General features: G+C 59.5%; 7 protein-coding genes across 7 annotated transcripts; 3 read left to right on the top strand and 4 right to left on the bottom strand.

Annotated features, from left to right (window-relative positions):
- Positions 1 to 933: 933 nt before the first annotated feature.
- On the top strand, positions 934 to 8,476 carry PG985_010474 (Nonribosomal peptide synthetase 12; the record flags this gene model as incomplete). Its single annotated transcript, XM_066830242.1, has 3 exons — positions 934 to 2,043; positions 2,088 to 5,495; positions 5,570 to 8,476. The coding sequence occupies 3 exons, from the start codon at positions 934 to 936 to the stop codon at positions 8,474 to 8,476; spliced, it is 7,425 nt and encodes a 2,474-aa protein (XP_066680924.1).
- Positions 8,477 to 8,832: 356 nt separating this feature from the next.
- PG985_010473 (uncharacterized protein) lies at positions 8,833 to 9,142 on the bottom strand (the record flags this gene model as incomplete). The annotated part of the gene is made up of 2 exons (XM_066830241.1): positions 8,833 to 8,874; positions 8,966 to 9,142. The coding sequence occupies 2 exons, from the start codon at positions 9,140 to 9,142 to the stop codon at positions 8,833 to 8,835; spliced, it is 219 nt and encodes a 72-aa protein (XP_066680923.1).
- A 2,771-nt stretch (positions 9,143 to 11,913) lies between these two features.
- On the bottom strand, positions 11,914 to 13,542 carry PG985_010472 (uncharacterized protein; the record flags this gene model as incomplete). The annotated part of the gene is made up of 1 exon (XM_066830240.1): positions 11,914 to 13,542. One exon carries the CDS (start codon positions 13,540 to 13,542, stop codon positions 11,914 to 11,916), a length of 1,629 nt encoding a protein of 542 aa, XP_066680922.1.
- A 1,194-nt stretch (positions 13,543 to 14,736) lies between these two features.
- PG985_010471 (uncharacterized protein) lies at positions 14,737 to 15,565 on the bottom strand (the record flags this gene model as incomplete). Its single annotated transcript, XM_066830239.1, has 3 exons — positions 14,737 to 15,069; positions 15,166 to 15,506; positions 15,553 to 15,565. 3 exons carry the CDS (start codon positions 15,563 to 15,565, stop codon positions 14,737 to 14,739), a joined length of 687 nt encoding a protein of 228 aa, XP_066680921.1.
- A 717-nt stretch (positions 15,566 to 16,282) lies between these two features.
- On the bottom strand, positions 16,283 to 17,649 carry PG985_010470 (uncharacterized protein; the record flags this gene model as incomplete). Its single annotated transcript, XM_066830238.1, has 2 exons — positions 16,283 to 17,447; positions 17,528 to 17,649. 2 exons carry the CDS (start codon positions 17,647 to 17,649, stop codon positions 16,283 to 16,285), a joined length of 1,287 nt encoding a protein of 428 aa, XP_066680920.1.
- A 644-nt stretch (positions 17,650 to 18,293) lies between these two features.
- Positions 18,294 to 19,244, top strand: PG985_010469 (60s ribosomal protein l37 protein; the record flags this gene model as incomplete). Its single annotated transcript, XM_066830237.1, has 1 exon — positions 18,294 to 19,244. One exon carries the CDS (start codon positions 18,294 to 18,296, stop codon positions 19,242 to 19,244), a length of 951 nt encoding a protein of 316 aa, XP_066680919.1.
- Positions 19,245 to 19,644: 400 nt separating this feature from the next.
- On the top strand, positions 19,645 to 20,990 carry PG985_010468 (2OG-Fe(II) oxygenase superfamily protein; the record flags this gene model as incomplete). Its single annotated transcript, XM_066830236.1, has 3 exons — positions 19,645 to 19,821; positions 19,888 to 20,199; positions 20,289 to 20,990. 3 exons carry the CDS (start codon positions 19,645 to 19,647, stop codon positions 20,988 to 20,990), a joined length of 1,191 nt encoding a protein of 396 aa, XP_066680918.1.
- Positions 20,991 to 21,350: the final 360 nt, after the last annotated feature.

Here is a 21,350-nt window from a genome sequence, read left to right as displayed (position 1 = left end):
CATGTGGGAATCAGGAGAAATTCCCGAGGGAAACAACGCTAGTTAAAGCTTCAATGAGGCTATCCCTCGAGGCCTGCTGCCCGGCACAAAGAATCCGCATCTGCATTATCTTGCCGCATGTGTTGAATTGGGCGGTTTCAAGTCAAATCGGATCTAAGAAATGCATGTCGTAAGGATGCGGCATTCTGCCCAGAGTTTTGGGTTCGTAATGACATCTTCGACGGGTGTATAGGTGAGACATGGGGCCAGAGATGCAGATTTCGAAGGCGATGTGGACATTTACTTGAGACATTGCTTGATTAGGGACTCCAAGACACGGAATCAGAATGATACGTCCCAGGAAAAAAGACGCCCCCGAACAGAAAGGTGGGGTTGGCTTGGAGGATATAATATTGGCCACATGCAGCCACCTGCTGCTCATTTCACCGATTCTCTCTGCCTCCGCCTCCGCCTCCGCTTCCACCTCTGCCTTTATACCCGGTAAACCTTCTCAGGACGGATGATCACCGGTTTGAGACAAGCCGCCGCAATCTTCTGGAAGCGGCTCATTTGCAATTGAGTTTCTGGCTTCCGCTTCATCTTGTTGTCTCGCCGTGACTTGTCTCACAATGGCTCGGACGCATCCGCACGACGGCCAGAGAGACGTTTTCCCAATCGCCTGGCTCCCTTTGATGTTTGGGTCGTGTCGTGTCAGATCGGATCGGCAGCTACCATAACAAGCCAATGCCAAGAGAACAGACTCGGGAGCTGGGGACGTAAAAACATACCTTGGCTGCTGTGGCTGGTTCTATCTCACTGCTAACATGGCAGTTTGCACTTGAGCGAGCCGGAAAGTTTTGTTTTCCTGAATCGTCCCGAATGATTACTACTACCCATAATCGTTGATACTATCGCCTCAATACGTGCATCCAGCATCTGAACATACAACAAACCATGGATGAGGACATCCCAAGCCATGTTCTCAAAGAGATAGCCGAGTCGTGTGGAGTGACTGTGGACGCCATCCAGCACGTCTACACGTGCACGCCGCTCCAGGTTGGCACAATGGCTCAGGTAGACCAGAGGACATACAGCCACACCTTCGTCTTCTCGCTGGAGCCTTCTCTAGACAAGCAGCGGTTCAGCGAAGCCGTCTGCCGTGTAGTGGCCGACAACTCGGTCCTGCGCACCCGGATCGTCAGTTGCGAGCTGGGGCTCCGGCAAGTCGTGGTGGAAGAAGAGCTCCAGGTCACGCAACAGCCCGACGGCCTGGCGGATTACCTGAAGGAGTTGGAATCCTTCCAGATGCACCTCCACGATCGCCTGCTACGGATAGCCATCGTGGAGGACAAGTTCATCCTGGTGGCCCACCATGCCATCGTGGATTCCGTTTCCCTCCAAGCCATGATCAACGACGTCTCGCGCGTGTACCACGAGGAGCCTACAACAAGCCACGCCGAGTTCAGCCTTTTCACGGATCACTGCCGCACCATTGACGAAGAGGCGGCCAAGTCCTTCTGGATGGCCAAATTTCACGGCCAACCGGGCGTCTTCCCCGCCACCAAGCCCGGCTACACGCCCGAAGCCTCCCAGCAGATCCACAAACAAATCAACCACAAGGCCTCGTTGTACAAAGTCGAATCGTCCCTGATCCCGTCCTACATCCAAGTCGCCTGGGGCCTGACGGTCGCCTCCTACCTCAACACCGACAACGTCGCCTACGGCCTCGTCTACTCGGGCCGGACGCCCGCCACGCTCAAGGGCCTGGAGTCGACCCTGGGCCCCACCATCACCACCATCCCGACCCAGATGGCGTTTGACCGCGGCAGCTGCACCATCGAGAAGCTGATCAGGGACTGCACGCGCGACCGCTCCGAGACGCAGGCGAGCCCGGCCCTGCAGTACGGCTTGATTAAAATACGGCAGGCCAGCGAGGCGGCGGCGGCGGCCTCGCGGTTCACGACGCTGCTCAACATCCTCGCGCGCGACGATGACGCCGCCTACGGGCGCGACCTGCGGTACGAGTACGAGCACGGCACCCGCTCGCCCTATTCTTTGGGGTTGGTGTGCACCCTCGAGACGGGGGGAGTAGCCGCATCGCGGTCCAGGCCACCTTCGACGAGGCCGTCCTGCCGCGGGCGCAGATGGAGCGGGTCCTGTGCCAGTTCGAGCACATCCTGCAGCTGCTGGTCCGGTCGCCGAAGGAAACCGTCGTCGGCAGGCTGCCGCTCGTCGGCGTGCGCGACCGCCGCGAGATGCTGGGCTGGAACACGGGGACCATCCCCGACGACAACTTCGCAACCTCGAAATGCCTGCACGAGCTCTTTGGGGAGCAGGCGCGCGCTCGGCCGGACGAGGAGGCCATCGCGGCGCACGATGGGAGCCTGATGTTTGCGGAGCTGGACGAGCTGTCGGGCGCGCTGGCGCAGGGCCTGCGGCAGCGCGGGGTCGTCTCGGCTGATGAGACGGCCGTCGCGCTCTTGTTCGAGAAGTCGGTCTGGGCGACCGTGGCCCAGCTCGGCGTCCTGAAGGCGGGCGGCGTCTGCGTGCCCATCGACCCCGGATACCCCGCCGCGCAGAGGACGGCCATCATCGCTAGCTGCGATGCGAAGCTGCTGCTCACCTCGACGCTGCAGCATGGGGAGGAGGGCAATGGCCGGGACCTGCTGCCGATCAGTACCCTCATCGTCGACCGGCAAACCATCTCCGATCTGCGTCTCCCTACGCTCTCAGGTTCTCCTTGCCCACCCATGCCCCCCTCGCAAGCCGCCTTCATCCTCTTCACCAGCGGCAGTACCGGCGCCCCCAAGGGCGTCGTCCTCGAGCACCGCAACCTGGCCTCGTCGCTGCTTGCTTTTGGTACCCGCCTCGGCTGGACGCCCGGCGTCCGGGTCCTGCAGTTCGCCGCCTCGGTCTGGGGCGCCAGCATCATCGAGACCCTCGGCACCCTCCTCGCCGGCGGCTGCGTCTGCGTCCCCTCGGACGAGTCGCGGGCGTCGGGCCTGGCCGACTACGTGGCTTTATCAAAAGTGGAGTGCGCCATCCTGACGCCCACGGTGATCCGCTTGTTCGCGCCGCGCGACATGCCCACCTTAAAGACGCTGTGCTCGGCGGGAGAGGCCGTGGATGTCGAGGCGGCGCGTACGTGGGCCGCTGGCGGTGTGCGCTTCTTCAACGGCTGGGGCCAGAGCGAGACGTCGGTTTGCAGCAGCCTGGCGGAGTGGCCGTCGGGCGGCACCAGCCCGTATCCCCACAGCATCGGCACCCCCGTCGGGTGCGCCATCTGGATCGCCGACGAAGCCGACATAAGCAAACTGGCGCCTATCGGGGCGGTGGGGCAGCTGGTCATCGAGGGGCCCGGCGTGACGCGGGGCTACCTCCGCGACGAGGCCAAGACGAAGGGGTCCTTTATCCCGCCGCAGCCCTGGACGCCGAAGCGCCAGGTCGCAGGACTGGCAGGCCCGTCGTCAGACTGTCGCTTGTATCGCACCGGCGACCTGGCGCGGTACTACGCCGACGGAAGCATCGAGTACATCGGCCGCCAGAGCAGCCAGGTCAAGGTCCGCGGACAGCGGTTCGACCTCCAGGAGGTCGAGAAGGCCGTCGTCTCGCACGCGGCGGCGCGGGGCGCCTTCGCCATGGTCCAGGCCGGGCCCGACGGCCAGGAGGACCTCGTCGCCGTGTTGACGCTGTCCGGGTCCCAGTTCCCCCGGGGCGGCGTGCTGGAGGTGCTGACGGCCGCCTCCTCCAACGATGGCGCGACGGCGGTCGGCGAAGAGGTGCGGAGGGTGAGGGAGTACCTCGCGGCCCAGCTGCCTGGCTACATGGTCCCGACGGCGTGGCTGGTCGTGCAGGAGTTGCCGCGCACGGCGTCGGCTAAGCTGGATCGCAATCGCCTGAGGGAGTGGGTGGGCACGAAGGATCTGGCGGCCGCGCGCGTGGCCATGAGGTCGCTGCTGCGAAACAGTTTGACGCCGCCCGCCACGGCGATGGAGAAGGTGCTGCACTCGTCGTGGGCGGCCGTCTTGTCGATCCCGGAAGGGCAGATTGGCCGGGAAAGCTCGCTGCTTAGGCTCGGGGCCGATTCGGTCGCGGCCATGCGGATCGCCTCGTTATGCCGCCGTTCTGGCGTCCTTGTCACTGTGGCGACTCTTCTGCGCAGTGCGACTCTGGCCGACGCGGCGGCGGCCGGGGAGTGGCTTCCAAAGTTCGGCAATAAGGGAGGTGACAACGACTCTATCCCGACAGACGTCGGCGATGATGAGTCTCTTGATTCCTCCAAGTCTTCGTTGGTTGCCCTGAGTGAAAGGCAGCTGGTCGAGTCGGAAAACCCCCGTGTGCAGGTGCTCTCTCAGCACCTCGTGTCCATGGGGATCCCGGTCTCCGGTGTCCAATCCGTCCTGCCGTGCACCTCGATGCAGGACGGCATCCTATTCGCCCAGGTGAAAGGAGGAGAATACGAGAACGATGCCTACTGGAACACGTCGCGGATCAAGCTGTCCACCGCCGACAGCCACCGCGACGGCGTCGACCCCCACCGCCTCGCCAAGGCCTGGCAAGCCCTCTGCGACGCCCAGCCCATCCTGCGCACCTTCTTCCTCGGCTCCGTCTCCGACCCGGCCTGCGCCTTCCAGCAGGTCGTCCTCAAGGACGTCGCGGCGTCCATCTCGCAGGGCCCCGTCAAGTCGCGCCTGCGCCCGGGGGCCGATTTCCCCAAACCGGACTTCGCCCCGGCGCAGCCGCCGCACCATCTACACCTCACCCGCGTCTCGCGCTACGTCGTCTACGCCACCATCTACATCAACCACGCCTTGATGGACGAGCGGTCCATGGCTGCCCTGGGCGAGCTGCTTCGCCAGGCGTACGCGGACGCTTCGGCGCTCGCACCGGGGCCGGACTTGAGCGAGTACGTGGCTTGGGATCGATGCCACAGGGCGTCGGCCCGCGAGTACTGGACACGCTATCTCTCCGGGGTCGAGCCCTGCCTGGTCCCCGTCTCCGCCATGCGCGTATCCTCAAAGTCGACGAAGCCCAGTAGCAGCTTCCACGACGCCATCCCCCGAAGAGGCGCCCGCAGTGTGCACGACTTCTGCAAGCAGCAGGGCATCACTCTCGCCAACCTGGTGCAGGTAGCGTGGGGCCTCGTCCTGAAGGCCTGCACAGCGGCAGACGGGGACTCGTCAGCAGTGTGCTTCGGCAGCATCCTCTCCCAGCAGAGCGCCGTCGAGCGCGGCGAGGCAACCCTGGGACCGCTCCTCGCCATGGTCATCTGCAGCCTGGACGTCAGTCCCAACACCGTCGTGAGTCGTCTCCTGGAGCGCGCGCGCGACGACGCGTTGGCCGTGCTCGAGAACGGCGGGTGTCCCATGAGCGAGATGCACGACCAGCTGGGCATGGGCCAGGATGCGCCGCTGTTCAACACGGCCATGACTATCGCGCGCACTCGCGCTGAAAACGTGGAGGGGGATTCGGACATGAAGATGGAGTATCTGGATGTGGAAGAGAACCCGACTGAGGTAAGTAATGATGCTGTTACGTTGAGGCCACATCCCCCTTTGACTATCAATCGCTAACACAGATGTATTCACAGTATCCTCTCACCATAGGCGTCGGGTATGACCAAGACACGTACGGGGCCCGGATCTGGTGCGACGAAACCAAGATTCCCATATCGTATGCTGCGGAAGTCGGAACCATGTTCGCCACTGCCCTGAACAGTATCATGGAACACCCGGGTCAATCGGTGCAGGCTCTGACGGCCCGACTGGGTAAACCAACCACGGCCCCAACAGATGTCCTCAAATCGTTGGAGCACTCGGTCGGCTACGAAAGCTCCATCACCAGCACCTGGCAAGACCTCTGTAGCAACACCCCTTCGGCGTCGTCCGTAGGCGGGACGGGGGCCTTGTCGGATACCGAGGCCGAACTGCGTCAGCTGTGGTCGCAAGTCCTGTCGGTGCCCGCCGACAGCATTGAGCGGACTGGCAACTTCTTCGACCTGGGTGGCAACTCTATCCGCGCCATGCGCCTCGTCAACAATGCGCGCGAGACTCACCTCTCATTAACGGTCGCCGACGTGTTCAAGACCCCCGTGCTGTCGGACCTGGCTACCGTCATCTCGCGTCCCCCCACGCCCAACAGTTCCGGCATGTCGTCATTGGCCTGTCAGGATCCAGTGCCGGTTCCGGCCAAAGACTTGAGCGTCATCACTGCTGCGCCTGATGTTGCGGGTACCACCACCACCACCACGCCCATAAAAGAGCTGCACCGCCTGGCGGAGCTGGCATCACAGCATCATTGCTTCCACCACGACAACATCGAGAGCGTGGTCCCGGTCACCGACGCCCAAGCCTTCATGCTGGCGGTGAGCGAGCTGGACGGCAAAAGCCTGCACAACAAGGCCGTCATCAAGCTGTCCAAGGGCCTCGACACGACGGGCCTGGCCCGAGCGTGTGAGCAGGTGGTGCAGCGCCAGGCCCTGCTGCGGACCATTTTCGTCCAGGAAGGCGGACGCTTGTACCAGGCCGTCCTGCGCTCTCTCCCCGTGCGCACCGTCACCTTCCGAGGGGACGATGCCCATCATGTGCAGCCCAAGGGCATCGAAGAGGCCCGGTACCTCCCGCGGTTCCGGCTTCAGACAGACAACCCGGAAGACAGCGACAGCGACGGCGAAGGGGACAGTGACAGCAACAGCTCCTGCAACGAGCTGCACCTCCACATCCATCATGTGCTGTACGACGCCATCTCCCTGGGCCTCGTACTGCAGGATCTCCGTGCTGCCTACATGGGCGAGGAGGGTGGACTGTTGTCCGACACGTCCAAGTTCTCCGACTGGGTTCTGCAAGTGGGCAGCTCTTCTTCTTCTTCCAGCTCGCCATCTTCGCCATCCTCGTCCGACGACTACTGGCGCCAGCTTCTACGCCAATCGTCCATGACGACCCTCTCGCCCCCAACGCTTCCTGTTCGCGGGGCCACTCGCACCCGCACCGTCGCCTTCCGCACCCAGACCCGGAACCTCAAGACGCGCCGCGGCCTCCCCTCGAGCGCGCTCAACGCCGCCTGGGCCGCGGCCCTGTACCTGGCGACCGGCTCGCGCGACCTGGTCTTCGGCGCCGCCAACGCCAACCGGAGCAGCGGCTCCTTCCCTCATGCCTTCCAGGTCCCGGGTCCCTGCCTGAACCTGCTGCCCGTACGGGCGACCCTCCAGGCCCCCGACGAGGGGATGACCATGACGTTCGGATCGCTGATCGAGCAGCTTCAGGACCAGGCCACTTCGGGCATCCCGCACCAGCACGTCGGCTTCCGCTCCATTGCGCGGCGGTGCACCGACTGGCCCTCGTGGACGCGGCTGGGGTCGGTCCTCGTGTACCAGAACTACGAGGCCGCGGGCCATTCCATGCGCTTCGGGAATGTCGAGGCCGACTTTTCCGGCGAGGGCAGCATTGGCGACTCGACCGACTTTTGGATCATCGCCAAGCCCGTTATTACGAACCAAGCGGAGAGGCTAGAAGATGGAGACGACGGCGACCTCGACATCGAGATCCTTTACTCGCCGCACCGGGCTTCGGAGGAGCAGGCGCGCTGGGTGGGGCGCTGCTTGGAGTCGGTCTTGGCTGCCATTCCTACCCTCCTAGACGATCCGCTCGAGTCCTTCCGGAAGCTCGTGGATGGTCCCGTGCCAAGTCACATCGTGCCCGCCGTTGCCGTGCCCGAGCCCGTCGCAATGCCCACCACTCCAAGCAGCAGTGACGACGCTCGCCCGCGTCATCCGCCCCCGACCCGACGCCGGGCCAACACGGTCCTGGCCTCCGTCTCCGCGATCCTAGAGCAACCGCTCGATTCCTTCCGGAAGCTAGGAGCCGCGGACGGTTCCGTAACTCCGCCCAACCCTATCGTCCCCGTTGTTCCCAGCGACGCACCCGCAGCGACAGACGGCCCCGTCGTCGCCAATACCCCTCCAAAGATAACAACAGCGATCCGCGGTGGTATCAGCGACGCCCGCTCGGCCCCGCAGACCCCGAACCGCCGACGGGCGCATTCGGTGCTCGAGTCCGTCTCGACGCTGCTCAAGCAGCCGCTCGAGTCCTTCCAGAACCTCATCGAGAGCCCGACGTCGACGCCCATCCACGTCCGCGCGGCGGCGGCGGCGGCCCAGCCCGTCGTGCTTCTCAGTGATGGCGACGAGGCCAGTTCGCGGGACGGGCCGAAGAAGCAGGCGCGGTCGCTCGTGGCGCTGGCTTGGGGGGAGGTTGGGTTGCCGAAAGGCGGGGGACAAGACAGAAACGGAGAGGATGAGGGAATAGACGGTAACGATGTTGGTGATAATGAAGATGATGATGTTTCGCTGTTCGACTGCGGCGGGGATCTGGAGACGGTGCTGCTGCTGTCGTGGTGGTACCGGTACCGCGGCCATGGGGTGTCCATGTACGACATCATTGAGAATCCGACGAGACGGGGGCAGTGGGAGCTTCTCAGGAAGGGTCTGACGATGGGGTGAGCACTGGAAGTTAAGTATTTGGGGCGATTGGGGATGAAACATGTGAGCTTATGGATTGATGTATGATTTGACGAGAAGAGGGCTAAGAAGTAGGTAATCAAGGGGGCAAATACTTTCATCACGTATATGAGTCAACGATGGGATACAACACACGGTTATCAAGAAGTAAGGTTGCATTAGAATTGCTAAGATGTGAAAAGACGACTTGAAATTGATGAATCTCCAAGCAACATGAATCGCGCCCCCAACGCCTACTCAAGCCTCCATAATTTGTCGCGAGACCAGCCCAATTTATAGCAAAAGCACACATCTAGATTGGCGCCCAGTTCCCAGCCTAAACAGAAAGGAGCCACATATTAGTTACCTGGCGTCGGCTTGATAGGAGACCAGTTTCCATCCTGATGGCAAATCGTCAGCAGCGATGCCACCAACGTTTCAAAGGGGGCAAGAATGTGTGTGGGGCACAAGAAAGCGTGATTGAATACATACCGGGCTCATCTCCCCATCGGACGACTTCACATCCCGCAGCACCGCGCGAGGCAGCTCGAACTTGGGCGCCTGGTCGGCGGCGGCCCGGGCGACTGGGGCGTTGTTGGCGGCGGTAGGGGTGGGCGCGGCGAGCACCGCGGCGGCGGCCATGCTCAGCATCAGGACGAGGAACTTCATGGTGGTGTTTTGGGAGAAGGGCATGTAAGATTTGTGGAAGAGGGTGTTGTTGTTGTTGCGGGACTTCGTCGAGTCAAGTACTTGAGTAGCAAGAGAGAGTTTCTGAGGTTGAGGTTATGAAATATATTCTGGTCTTGTGTTTGGTTGTTTGGTTGTGTTTTTGATGTTCACTTTCAACTATTCGAAAGATGTTCGCATGGCGACTCTTTATACCAGGCACTCAGCCGAGGAGTCCTATAAGCCCCAATCACCATGACCACTCTTCTCGCCAATGCCCCTTTCCCGATGACGGGTTCGGAACGCCGCACCATACATCCCACCCACCAACATGACTCGTTAGTGGTTCGCAACGTTGGCTTGTCTATTTCGGATATGGCTGCGCAGGATGGGGGAAAGAAAAGAAACAGTCACGGGCCGTGTCAGCAATAACATGTCCCCACGGCATGCCCGCCCCTTCTTTTTACAGCCCTACAGGAGGAAGTAGGAGGAGGCAGTTCGTCGTCGGAAATTCAGGCCGATTACAGTAAGACCAGACCCCCTGAGTGGTGCCATTATCTCAGCATCACCCACACCCTCCCCCCTGTCAGCACGTGGCTTTGAACAATGCCTTGTGTAGCCGCACGCGCCTAGCCTGGATGGGGGTCTTAAAAAAGAAGCGCGCATAGGCGCACTTTGGTCAGGCTGACTTAACCGGACTTACGTGGAACGAAAAGGAGAAAGGGTATCTGACTGCCATGTTTTCCTCCCGTCATGCTTTGTTTTTGGGTGCGCTGTCACCTTTTCTCTCTTACTCTCTAAGGTCTTACGTTGGGGTTTGGGGTTGCTGCAATTGAGACCACCAGTGAGAGTCTTCGCGAAGTGCTTTAGTTGGGGCAAGACCGGTTGACTGGGTGCCGGTACGCCAATCATATTGACTTCTACTTTAGCAGATTACAACCAGCTGAAGATTCAAGCAAACGTGGCAGCCAACGTGCAATTCGGTGTATTCAATTTAGGTACCGGTTTACTACGCACGGGACTGTAGTATGCGCGAACAGGGGCTCGCTTCGTAGTAGCACAAGAGACGGTATTTTGGGGGATCGATAAGGCGCGGGTGTTGCATCGCCAATACCCGTGTGACATAACGTTTGGTTCCACCAGCATGCAGCCCATGTTCGGTGTGTACTATGCCCGTTTCTTGGGAACAGACTTGGTTCTCGCTTGTGACTGTAGCATTGCTGATATCGGATAACCAGTAACAAATGATATGTCCAGATCAGGTAACCGAACTCCATAACATCGCGGAAGGGAGAGGCAGATGATCACCGAGTTGGCGGTTTTTGGGTAAGTAATCCATGTCAGCTGCAACGATTGACGGATGCGGGATCCGAAGACCGAACGAGATGCGACTTACAGTAAGATCGCAAAGTCGAAGAGTTGACAGAGAATCCAAAACCCAGGGGAAAGGCCGTTGAGATCAGAAATCATACCATTGAACCCAGAAAACCTGCCAAATCAACGGCCTTGCCGCATGACACCGATGGCTCAGGCTTAGGCCCAGGCTCGGCCCACCTGCGCCGCTTCCTACCGGGCGGACGGACGGGAGCAAGGCACGTTGGATTTGTTCTGTGACATGGAAGGGACCGGCGTAATCTGGAAGTTTGGGGTCGGGACCCAGGCAGATAGACATGCAAAGCACTCTTGCTCGCTACTTTATCCTATACACTTTGGGGGTTCGAGGGCGACATCAATGGTGACCGTTGGGTGGAGTTACACATTTGAAGCCTCGAAAGGAAGGAAACATAGACCTGCAACGAAAAAGAGCCGTTGGGTTTGCAATGACGCGGGGTCGCAGCCTCTTTTTGTTGTATATTAAGTTGAGTAATCACTGTCCGATATCCGAAAGGCATATTCGGGAGGAGGATGAGGGGAGAAAGCCGTGGTCTTTTTTTGCATTCGACCCCAATGACCTTGCCGAGCCTGGACTCAAGGTGGGGTCATGAATTATTTGCGATACTCGACCGAAATGGCGCACTCGGTCCCTACCTAAGCATGGAGCAATCGCAATCCCAGTTGAAAATCTCTTGTGTTGAATAGCCGAGGTTTCTGCGAATCGTTATTGATTTTCTATCGCATTCGGATCTCCCGTTACAGATCGAGCAAACAGCTGTGCCGCGTAGATCTCCAGGGAAGAAAACGTGGGAAACAAGGGAGGCCTGGTTAGTGCAATTCACCGTAGTGTGTGCACCACCGTTACAGCATTACAAGGGGCCACCACCCTCCCGTCAGCCCTAGAGCGACCCCATTTATAGGGCTGAGGCAGCAACCACCATCCATTCTTGGTTCGACAGTTGATTGCAGGGAGAAGCGCGTTGGGTGTACAAAAGCTCACCCCCTCCTGCTTTGCCCAGCATCGAGAATAGCAGCCGACCTCATATCTTATCTGCCCACTGCCATCGTCATCAGGACTATGCTGTCATTGGTGCATAGCCACGTTTCTCGCAGTGGGATAGGCACCCTTTTACCAGGCACCACACCATTTCGCTCAAAACGGGTTCGGACTTGTCCGTGACATGGTGCAAGCCCCTGAATGATGCAGAAGTTTGGATGAAAACGGAGTATAGTTTCATTATGAAATAGCAATGAATTTTGAACAATTGTAAGGCGAATAAGCCTGGCTACAATTCTGTTTCCCACCTCCCCCTTTTGCGCGCAGAGCTGACCAGTCCAAATCCGGCATCAAAATTTGGCTCAACACCCACCCAATGGGCTACTGAAGAGCACCCATCGAGTTAATATGAACTGTACGCAATCTTCTGCAGCTCCTCGTCGATCTCTGCCCAAAACGCGCAGCTGCTGTAATCCAGCCTACCGACCCCCATCTTGTCCTGCCCAATGCTGAGACCCTTCCACGTCTTGTCCTCGAAAGCCGGCCAAAACTCCGCGTCCCCCGGCTTGCCGCTCTCGGCCATGTTGGTCCACGCGCGGCTCAGCGAGCGCGCCATCTCCACCTCGGCAGGCCTCAACGTGCAATTGCCGCCCGGCGCGGGCAGGGTGGAGGTGGTGTTGAAGACGAAGGGGATCTCGGCCGTGTGCGTGGCGCCCAGGTACGCGATGGCGTCCGGCGGGATGAGCGAGTACCACGCGCAGCTCGGCACGTGCCCGAAGACGTAGGCGTAGGCAGGGATGTTCTTGGAGGCGGCCTTGCGCGCCGCCTGGTACGCCCAGCACTTGTACGAGGTGTCGGTGACGACGGCCTCCATGGCGGCGTAGACCTTGCCGCCGAACTTGCTTGTGGCGAAAGTCGCGTTCACGCGCGAAGCCAGGGGCCCGAAGTTGGAGGCCAGGAAGGCGTCGTAGACGGTCTGGTTCAGCGTCGAGGCGTCGCGGCCGAAGGCCGGGATCACGAAGAGCGAGGAGTCGTTGGTCGTGGAGCCGAAGATGGCAGGGACTCGGGTCCCCGCCGCGGAGGGCGACTGCTGGAGGAAGGCGCCGTCGACGACGGGGCCCCAGCCGGTGCGCGCGCCGTCGTAGACGAGGGGCGTGTAGGTGTTGACGACGGCGTCCTGGGGCATGGCCGCCACGGCCGCCTGGAGCGCCGACGTCGAGGCGGCGCGGAAACAGGATAGATCGGTCGCGCTGCAGTTCAGCCCGTCGGCGAACCTCGTCTGCCACTTCTGGACCTGGTCGATCGTGGGGAGATCCCGCCCGCCGCCCGACTGCATCGCCGCCGCGCGCATCACCTGCGGGGCCTCGTCGCGTGACGCCAGCGTGTAGGTATCTGCGGCCCCCGCGGACTGGCCGAAGAGGAGGACCTTGGCCGGGTCGCCGCCGAACGCGGGGATGTTGTCTTGCACCCATCGCAGGGCCAGCATTTGGTCCATGGACCCGAAGTTGCCGCCCAGACCCAACCCTTTCAGGGCCAGGAATCCCAGGGGCCCGACGCGGTAGTTGACGGAGACGACGATGGAGTCCACGGCGGCGTGGCAGCCGTCGTAGTTCGGGTTGGAGATGCCGCCGGCCATGTTGCTGCCGCCGTACAGCCAGACCTTGACGGGGAGCCTGGACTCGGTGGTGGCAGAAGCCGGGGCCCAGACGTCCACGAAAAGACAGTCTTCTGATTGGGGGCCTCTTTCCCCGAATGTCTTGTCGAATTGAATACATGAAGGTGCGGGCTTGGTTCCATTGAGAACGCCGAAATCATTGTTGTATGACTGTGGTGGCGCAAACCGAAGGTCCCCGATCGGCGCCTTTGCGTAGGGTATCGACGAGAAGGAGTTGGCATTGACGCCTTTACATCGGCTGCCTACGACTGTGCCATTCTGCAGATGGGCCGTCGGCGCGCTCGTCGAGGCGCTGACTGATGATGCGCCCAGGGTGAGCAAGAGCGCAGTACTGATGTGGCCGTGGGAGAAATGCATCATGGAAAACGAAGGCGTAGAATGGCAGTTCAGCCCACGGCGGTATCTCTGGGAACAATCTATGTCAATTTGAATTAGCCAAGATGCATTCCTTTATATCTGGGTTCTTGGGTTGTAGACGAACCGATCTGCAGCATACGGAAACCCATGCTTGAACATCGCTTTCGGTATCGTTGCGTGTGCTTGGGCCGCTTCAGCACAGCCAGACCAGTGACGTGTTGGCCATGCTAGCGACAGGTAACATTTGACGAGTACCAGGCATCAACAATAGGCCCAGCCCGTATATATGCGGCAGCTGCTAGAAAAGAGCTACACGGTTGGTGCAGGTGGATTTCTCGAGATTATACGATGAGCCACAGCAGTAAGCACTTGTCAAAAAGAAGTCGAAGGATGCGGCACAGCCAGGGGTTGCGGCTTGGGTCCCAGCTTACACGCTCCATCAATTTTGCTTTGCCGCAATGGGGACAGGATTGAGCTTATCAGCCACCACTTCAATCATTCTTTTGACCGGGCTGCGATACCTTCAAGGGATATGAAATCGTTATGTTCGGCAGTCTTTTCCACGATGTGTTCACCTGTGTTTCCTTGGGAGAAGTCGTTGTTGCGAAAACGCGAAATAGTGAAGGCAAGAGAGGGACCGCAAGCCGCCAATCAACAGCCCCCAACACCAAGACCAGGTCGTTCGGGGACATACCAATGTGACAAAACGGGAAACTCCAATCCACGATGAATATTCCATGGCCATGGCCAATCTCGAACGAGGTAGGCACACGCTACGATCTTGGAAGACCTTCGGCATTGTCAAAATTTTCCAAGGCAGTCGCTGCTTTATTATGAGCGAATGTCATCATCGGTCCTCGTAGTAACTGTAGACTTGTCAATACATGCTGTCAAACTTCAAGGCTACGGTAACAAAGGCTTGGGCGACTCTTTCAGGCTCTGTAGAGATGCTACATACATTCACAGCGAGTAACAATGCCCCTGTCGGAGAATCGCACCCATTCGGAAACAGCCACCAGTCTCTTTGTTAGTCACCTCCCACCACATCGGCTCTGTTTCTGCACGACGGATGTCGAGATCCAGTATAAAAGGTCCCAACCATGCCGTGAATAGTGTCAATTTTCTGACCACTCTCCAGCAGTTTGATAACTGACTACTCTCAAGATCAACGAAACCAACCCATCTCAAAAACCCTTACTCATCTGTCCCAGCTCCAAAATGGCCGACCCCGACGCCCGGCGCCAGATCGACGCCATGCTCGCCACCCACGCGCAGCTCTCGACCGAAGTGCTGATCCACCAAGTCCAAGGCGCCTCCGAGAACGGTCCCCGGCTCTGCGCCACCGGCATCTCCACCGGCATCGCCGTGGCCGTGATGGGCGTCTGCCGGGACCCGAGCGACACCCCGCAGAACAACCGCTTCCTGCTGCACGCCGGAAAGGACACTCTGGATGCCGACATGGACAAGCTCGAGCAGGAGCTCCAGACGGCCCGAACCGCCGGCCTGCTGGAGCTCGAGGCGCACGTCCTGGCCCCCGAGGCCTTCTCCTTCACGAGACGGGCCCGCCAGCCCAACGAGCCTGAGGCGTCCTCATCCTCCTCCCAGCAGCAGGGAAATGCTAACAACAGCAGCAGCAGCGGTGCCGACACCAGTTCCTCGCCGGACGATTCCCTGGTCGTGAGGGAATGGGACGAAGACGAGCTCCGCCAGCTCCTCGACGCCCAAAAGGGCCTGCGGGAGCGCCTCGACACGCTCACCCGCGGGGGCAAGATCCGATGGTACAAGTACCCCGTCTGCCACCAGACGGGCCCCCACCGCTACACCCATGGCATGATCGTCTTCCCCGACGAGACGGTCGAATGCGGGAGCATTGGCCGGTCCGGCCAGGGGACCGAGATGATGGAGCCTCGGGGCATCGACCCCGTCCAGGAGGGGAAGGAGGACGAGGACTCGGGGCTGCGGTGCTGCTAGAGGTAAGTCGTGTGTATGGCTCTGCCCTTGAGTAAGTACGTAGTCTTCCCATCTTCCCCCTGGAAATGGGGACAGTGAGTCGTAGGTAGGAATATAAGCAGGTAAGCAATAAAGGAATAGAGAGATACATCTATGAAACCAAGTAACATCTTGACTCTGAGGGGACGAGAGTACCAAATATTGCATAGAAGTATTGTCATTGAACAAGGCGCACGTAAGTGAAGCCGTGATTGTCACAACCGTTTCGAAACATCGCTGTCTCCTTCGTATACAAGTAGACCATCCCCTGGCAATGTCCAATCGAAAGCATGTTCCTCCTTTAAACTCCAATCACGGCACCTTAGTCACAACAAACCAGCAAAACATGTAAAAGCGTCAAAATGCGTGGGTATCATTTATCATCTTGTTGCTGCTGCTGAAGACCATTCGCGCAAACCTCTACAAGTTTGTATGTATGTTGGTAATGACGACGCTCTCTTCTAATGCAACCCTATCCGCTGGGCTGGAAAAGAATGCTCTTGGTATCTTCCCTCCCTTCGCTGGATAGAACATGCGGAAGTCCAATTGGGAGAAAAGTAATATTTCCTAGACTCCGTCTTCCCATGCAATCCTTTCTTCAATCATGCGGGCCGCGGATGAGATCCCATTCTGGAGGTATGTCGGCCGGCAGGGGGTTCTTCCGCCCAAGATTCGTAGACTGCGACCGATGAGCCGGCTGACGCCGTGACCGCCACCACGGCAGGTTACTTGGAAGCACTGCACGAGGTCCCTAATCCAGTGATCCATCCTCCAAGAGGGTAGCCGACTTGCCGCGGTCCCATTCCCGCTCTTCCGATTGTTTGACCCAGCGCACATCTTCCTCCCGGTTGCCCCATCCATCCTGGCCACCTCTTTCCCACTTCTTGACCTGTTCTTCACTGAATCCGGCGGCGCGAAGTCGGTCGCCTCCCTGCTGCTTCCAGCGTTGGCGATCCCTAAGCGCCTCCAACGAAGTCCCCCAATCGTCGTCTTCGGCGTCGGCGTCGAGGGAAACGTCCACCGTGGGGTCGTAGTCGGAAGCGAAGCGGCGGTCGATGCCGGACGTACCAGCGACGGCGCCTCGGCCACGTTTGCGAACGGGTGCCGGTTCGGTGGCGGGTGCAGGGCCGATCATGTCCTCCAAGGGATCCGAGTCCGAATCTTGGTCTTGAGCAACGGGGGAGCGAGGTCGGCGCGAGTGCGAGTGTGGCGGCGAGGCCCCCTTGCTGTTGGAGCCGCGACGCTCGCGGTGCTTACCGCCCGAGGAGGACTGTCCGGTATTGTCTCGTTCTCGGGTGGAATGGTGGCGGTGTCGGCTGGAAGAACTCCTGTGTTTATCTTCTCGGTCGCGGCGATCTCGGGAGGGTGACCTGCGCCGGCGTGGGCGGGTCAAGCCATGCCTCTCGTCGTGGTCGGCAAACAGCTCCCTGGTGGACTCCTTGCGACTGGATGTGGACGAAGTGGGATCCCGTGCGTCGGGGTCGGCGAACAGTTCTTTCCTAGCGTTTCTGTTGCCGCTGGACCTGGACTCTGGTATATCCCCGTCTCTTCTGGTACTCCTGCCTTTTATCCTCAACTCGGTCCTCGGCGCATCCGCAGCGGTGTCTCTAGTAGACCGCGACCGGGCGGCAGAGCGGTCGGTGCCGTCATCGACCCTGCGCTTCTTAGACGAATCCCCGATGATGGCAGCGATGTCGCCGAGCATGCGCTTCCTCGTATCCTTGGGGTCTGGTCGCTGCCTGCGGTGGCGATCTTGTTCGGACTGGCGCTCGCTCTCTTTCGAGCGCTCGAGGCTGCGGAGCCGCTGGGCCGAGTCGGCGGACTCCTTGGCCAGCAGGGCGCGGTTGTGGTTCGTCGTGTCGCGGATGATGGAGTTCAGGAAGCGAGTGTTGGGCTTGGGTTGGTGCGCTGGACGCCTGCAAGAATGACGTGGTCAGCAAACATGGGCATAATCGCGCGGTGATATGCGTAGGAGTTGCAGTAGAGAAGTACGTACTTGGCCGGTTGGTTGAAGGCTTCGAGGCCCATGGCGGAATATTTCAAGGAGCAATCGGCAGCTTCCTTGGCCAGGACCTCGGCGACATAGTCGTCGGTGAGGAGCTCGTGTTTCGGCGGCATGTTGGGAAAATTGTTGGCAAGCAGGAAACCAGTAGCCTTTGAACTTGACGGGTAACGAAGTCGCCGATTGATGTTGAGTGACCAAAACCTCGATGGGATGAACCACCCAATGTCATCGGCGAAAGCGAACAGCGACCAAAAAGCGAAAAAGGTTGGATGAAGGTAGAGAAAGCCCTCACATGGTTTCAATCACTGGCTGATACACCTATCATGAGTAGATGGGTATCAGGTTGATTGATTGATGGCCAAGTCAAGTCAGACCACGGCCAAGTTCAAAGAGGAGTCTGGGTTGACTGATCAGATCCGGATCCTCTCCTCAGTTTTGCCCTTTGACGTAAGTGGGGAGTCCCACTTAGCACCAGCATTGAGTTCAGCGGCGCTGGCAGGCTGGGTTCAGTACCTTCAGCGGTACTTGCAGCGATAACGCCCTGTAAGGAGGGGTCTACAGGGGACACCCCACTCACATCCAATGCACTGGCAACAGCCAGCCTAAGCCAGATCGAAGTAAATGAAAACAAATCGCAAATCAATGCAATCCGCGCGCCGACCTTGTTGCCAAAATATTTTCTGTAGAAGATTACACCTACGTTCACAGCACATGCCACAATAAATCAATTCCGCGCAATTCACTCCGACTACCCGCCATGGCCAAATCAAAGACGCCCTCAAAAACACCCTCGAAGACGCCCTCGAAGACGCCCAAATCGACGCAAAAGGCGCCCCCGCCGCAAACGCCCGAAGAGGTGCTCGAGGCCATCAAGCAGCTCAACGCCAAGCACGAACTCAGCATCATCCGCCTCTCCGAGCCCATCTCCACCGATATCTCCTCGGCCCAGCAGCACCAGCAACAGCTGCAACAACAGCAGCGCACCTCCGATGTCTCCGCCGCCTCGCTCGACGCGCCCACGCCGGCCTCGCTCGAGGCCGACCTGACGCACTACCGCGAGCTCTTCGCCAAGCTGCGCTTCAGCTACGTCGAGCAGGTCACGAAAGAAAAGTTCATCCGCGCCATCGTCGGCGACCCGCCCCTCATCGTCACGCCCCAGGAGAACCTCGACCTCGAGCTGCAGAACGGCGCCGCCAAGGCCGACCTCAAGGCCCTCAAGACCGAGGTCGCCTCCATGGTCGAGGCGCTCGAGCGCAAGGGGCGCGAGCTCGCGGCGCGCTACGAGGGCGTCAAGCTCGACGTGACAAAACTGGAGGAGCTGCCGCAGAAGGTCGCGGGGCTGGAGGAGGCGGTGCGGGAGCTGCGCGAGACCCACGCCGAGCGGCTGCACGCGAACCCCGACATGAACCTGCCGCTGCAGAAGACGGTGGACCTGGTCGAGGAGCGGAAGCGGCGCCGCGACGAGCTGGACCGCCAGCTCGAGCAGTTGCAGAACCAGGTGCCGCGCAAGAAGAAGGAGCTCGAGAGGCTGCAGACGGAGCTCCAGCCGCTCGAGACCAAGCGCACAAACAGCACGGCCGCCGCCAGGGAGGCGAAGCGTCGGAAGGATGGTGCCGTGGGTGGGGTCGAGGACGACTTGGAGGAGAGGGGCCGCTGGTTCAGGGCGGCTGAGGCAGGACTGCGGCAGATGCTGGAACTGGAGTCCTGAGCATTTACTTGTCTGGAGATATCGAATTTTTACGAGTAATGAAGGGCTTGGCAAAGGAGTTTGGAGTTTCTGTTTGGAGATGGCACTCGGGGGTGGTTCGGGATGTGTTTTACCCCGAGATGCGAGTCTTGCCGACGTTCCTGGTATTGCTGGAGGTTGTCCCACGAGGGGAACGAATGCCAAATATCTCGTTGGGATTGCGTGATGCAGAGAGGGGTAGACCATTGGCCATGGGGCCCCAAAGTGGTTCACTCCAACAACCCCAACTCGGCGACGACGTCAGTTCAAGATAAGTACTGTATATATAATAAAAAAGATACCCCGCGCTTAATTCTTGAGTTGTTCTTTTCTTTCAGAATCGGGTACTTGGCCAAAATATTGACACTTCGAATCTCGAACCATGACGACCCAAGACTCAACACGAAGTAATAACCAGATCAAGCCAGACTTGCCAAAATGGCAGCGGCCCGAGAAGACGCAGCACGATCTTCCCTGGGCCGACATACAAATCATCGACTTGTCCACCTTTGATGACCCTGGCGGAAAGGAGAAGCTGGCAGCAGAGCTACGAGATGCCGTAAGTTACATAATACATACATAGCTTGCCTTCATCCCAATACCTCTCCTACTGACCCGTCCAAAGATCCACCACACCGGGTTCTTCAGCGTCGTCGGCAGCGGCATCTCCGGCGCCGAGGTGCAGCGCCAGTACGACATCGCCCAGGCCTTCTTCGCGCTGCCCCACGAGGCCAAGGCCAAGCCCGAGTACAAGTGCGACTTTGCGAACGGCAACTACTTTGGCTACCGCGAGATCTACGAGGCCACCATCCGCGGCACCGAGGTCCGCAACAACGTCGAGCAGTGGAACCACGCCAAGTTCACGGCGCTGTACGCGGGGGAGGCCCGGCACCCCTTTTTCGCGGCCTACGAGGGCGAGATTGCGGAGTTCTCGCGAGTAAGACTTTCTAAACCCACCCCTCTCTATCATTCCCAATCAGACCATTTTGGATTTGATTTTTATTTATTGACCCTCTCCGTGTGTAGAAAGCCCTCGGCGTAGCCCAGAAGCTCCTCGAGCTCTGCGCCCTCATCCTCGAGCTGCCCCCGGCCTTCTTCGCGGACCAGCACCACTACGAGAGCACCAGCGACGACCACCTTCGCTACATGAGCTACCGCCCCCGGCCACGCGCCGACGACGCCCGGGTCGACAACACCTGGGCGCGGGCGCACACCGACTTCGGCACGCTGACGCTGCTGTGGAGCCAGAACGTCGCGGGGCTCCAGATCAAGACTGCAAACTCTTATGCCGAGGGCGAGGACGAAGGCAGTTGGAAGTACGTCCCGCCCGTCGAGACCGACGACAACACGGGCATCATCTGCAATGTGGGCGACGCCCTCGACTTCTGGTCGGCGTCCTACCTCAAGTCGACGACGCACCGGGTCGTGCGCCCGCCGCCGGACCAGCTGGGCGCGAACCGGCTGGGGCTTTTCTATTTCGTGAGGCCCGGGGACGACGCGGAGATCAAGCCGGCCGCGGCGTCGCCCTTGCTGCGGCGGCTGGGGCTGGTGAAGGGAAGCAGCGAGGAAAAGGCACAGGAGAATGGCAGTGAGGAAGGGGAGAAGGTCACGGGGAAGATGTACGTGAGGGAGCGGGTCAAGGACTACCACAGCCACGGGGACTATGCCGATCGCACAGGGCAGGTATTCCAGGTGGGAAATCTGCGGATTGTGGACGAGGCCAGATGATGGTAGTGACTTTTACCCGTTTCTCCAGTAACAGATGGCTATTTGAATACATGAGCGCTTTGGTGTTTGACCATGTTGCATTGCACGTTGAAATCAATCGAGAGTGACCTTATCATATCCTGATACTTGATCCTGACTGAAGCCTCAACTTATCTATAGCTGCATCTTGCCAACTTTCCTGTAGAGCTTCTTCCGCACCACAGCGTTGCTCCCCATCAAGCTCGCCCCAGGCAGTGTGATATCCTCGCGACGGGGGCAGAACACCGCGTCATCGGTCATTCATCCGAACCACTCAAGTTGGTAAAAACATGTACATCGAAACATGGCCTGTTCTTGGTAATCATGTCTCCATTCAGCACA

This window comes from Apiospora marii (assembly GCF_038362585.1).
Source record: "Apiospora marii strain CBS 49790 chromosome Unknown utg000007l_segment0_segment0, whole genome shotgun sequence".
In the NCBI taxonomy this organism is placed as follows: Eukaryota; Fungi; Ascomycota; class Sordariomycetes; order Amphisphaeriales; family Apiosporaceae; genus Apiospora; species Apiospora marii.
The sequence above is the reverse complement of the archived record's forward strand: the minus strand, read 5'-3'. Positions and strand labels throughout refer to the sequence as shown.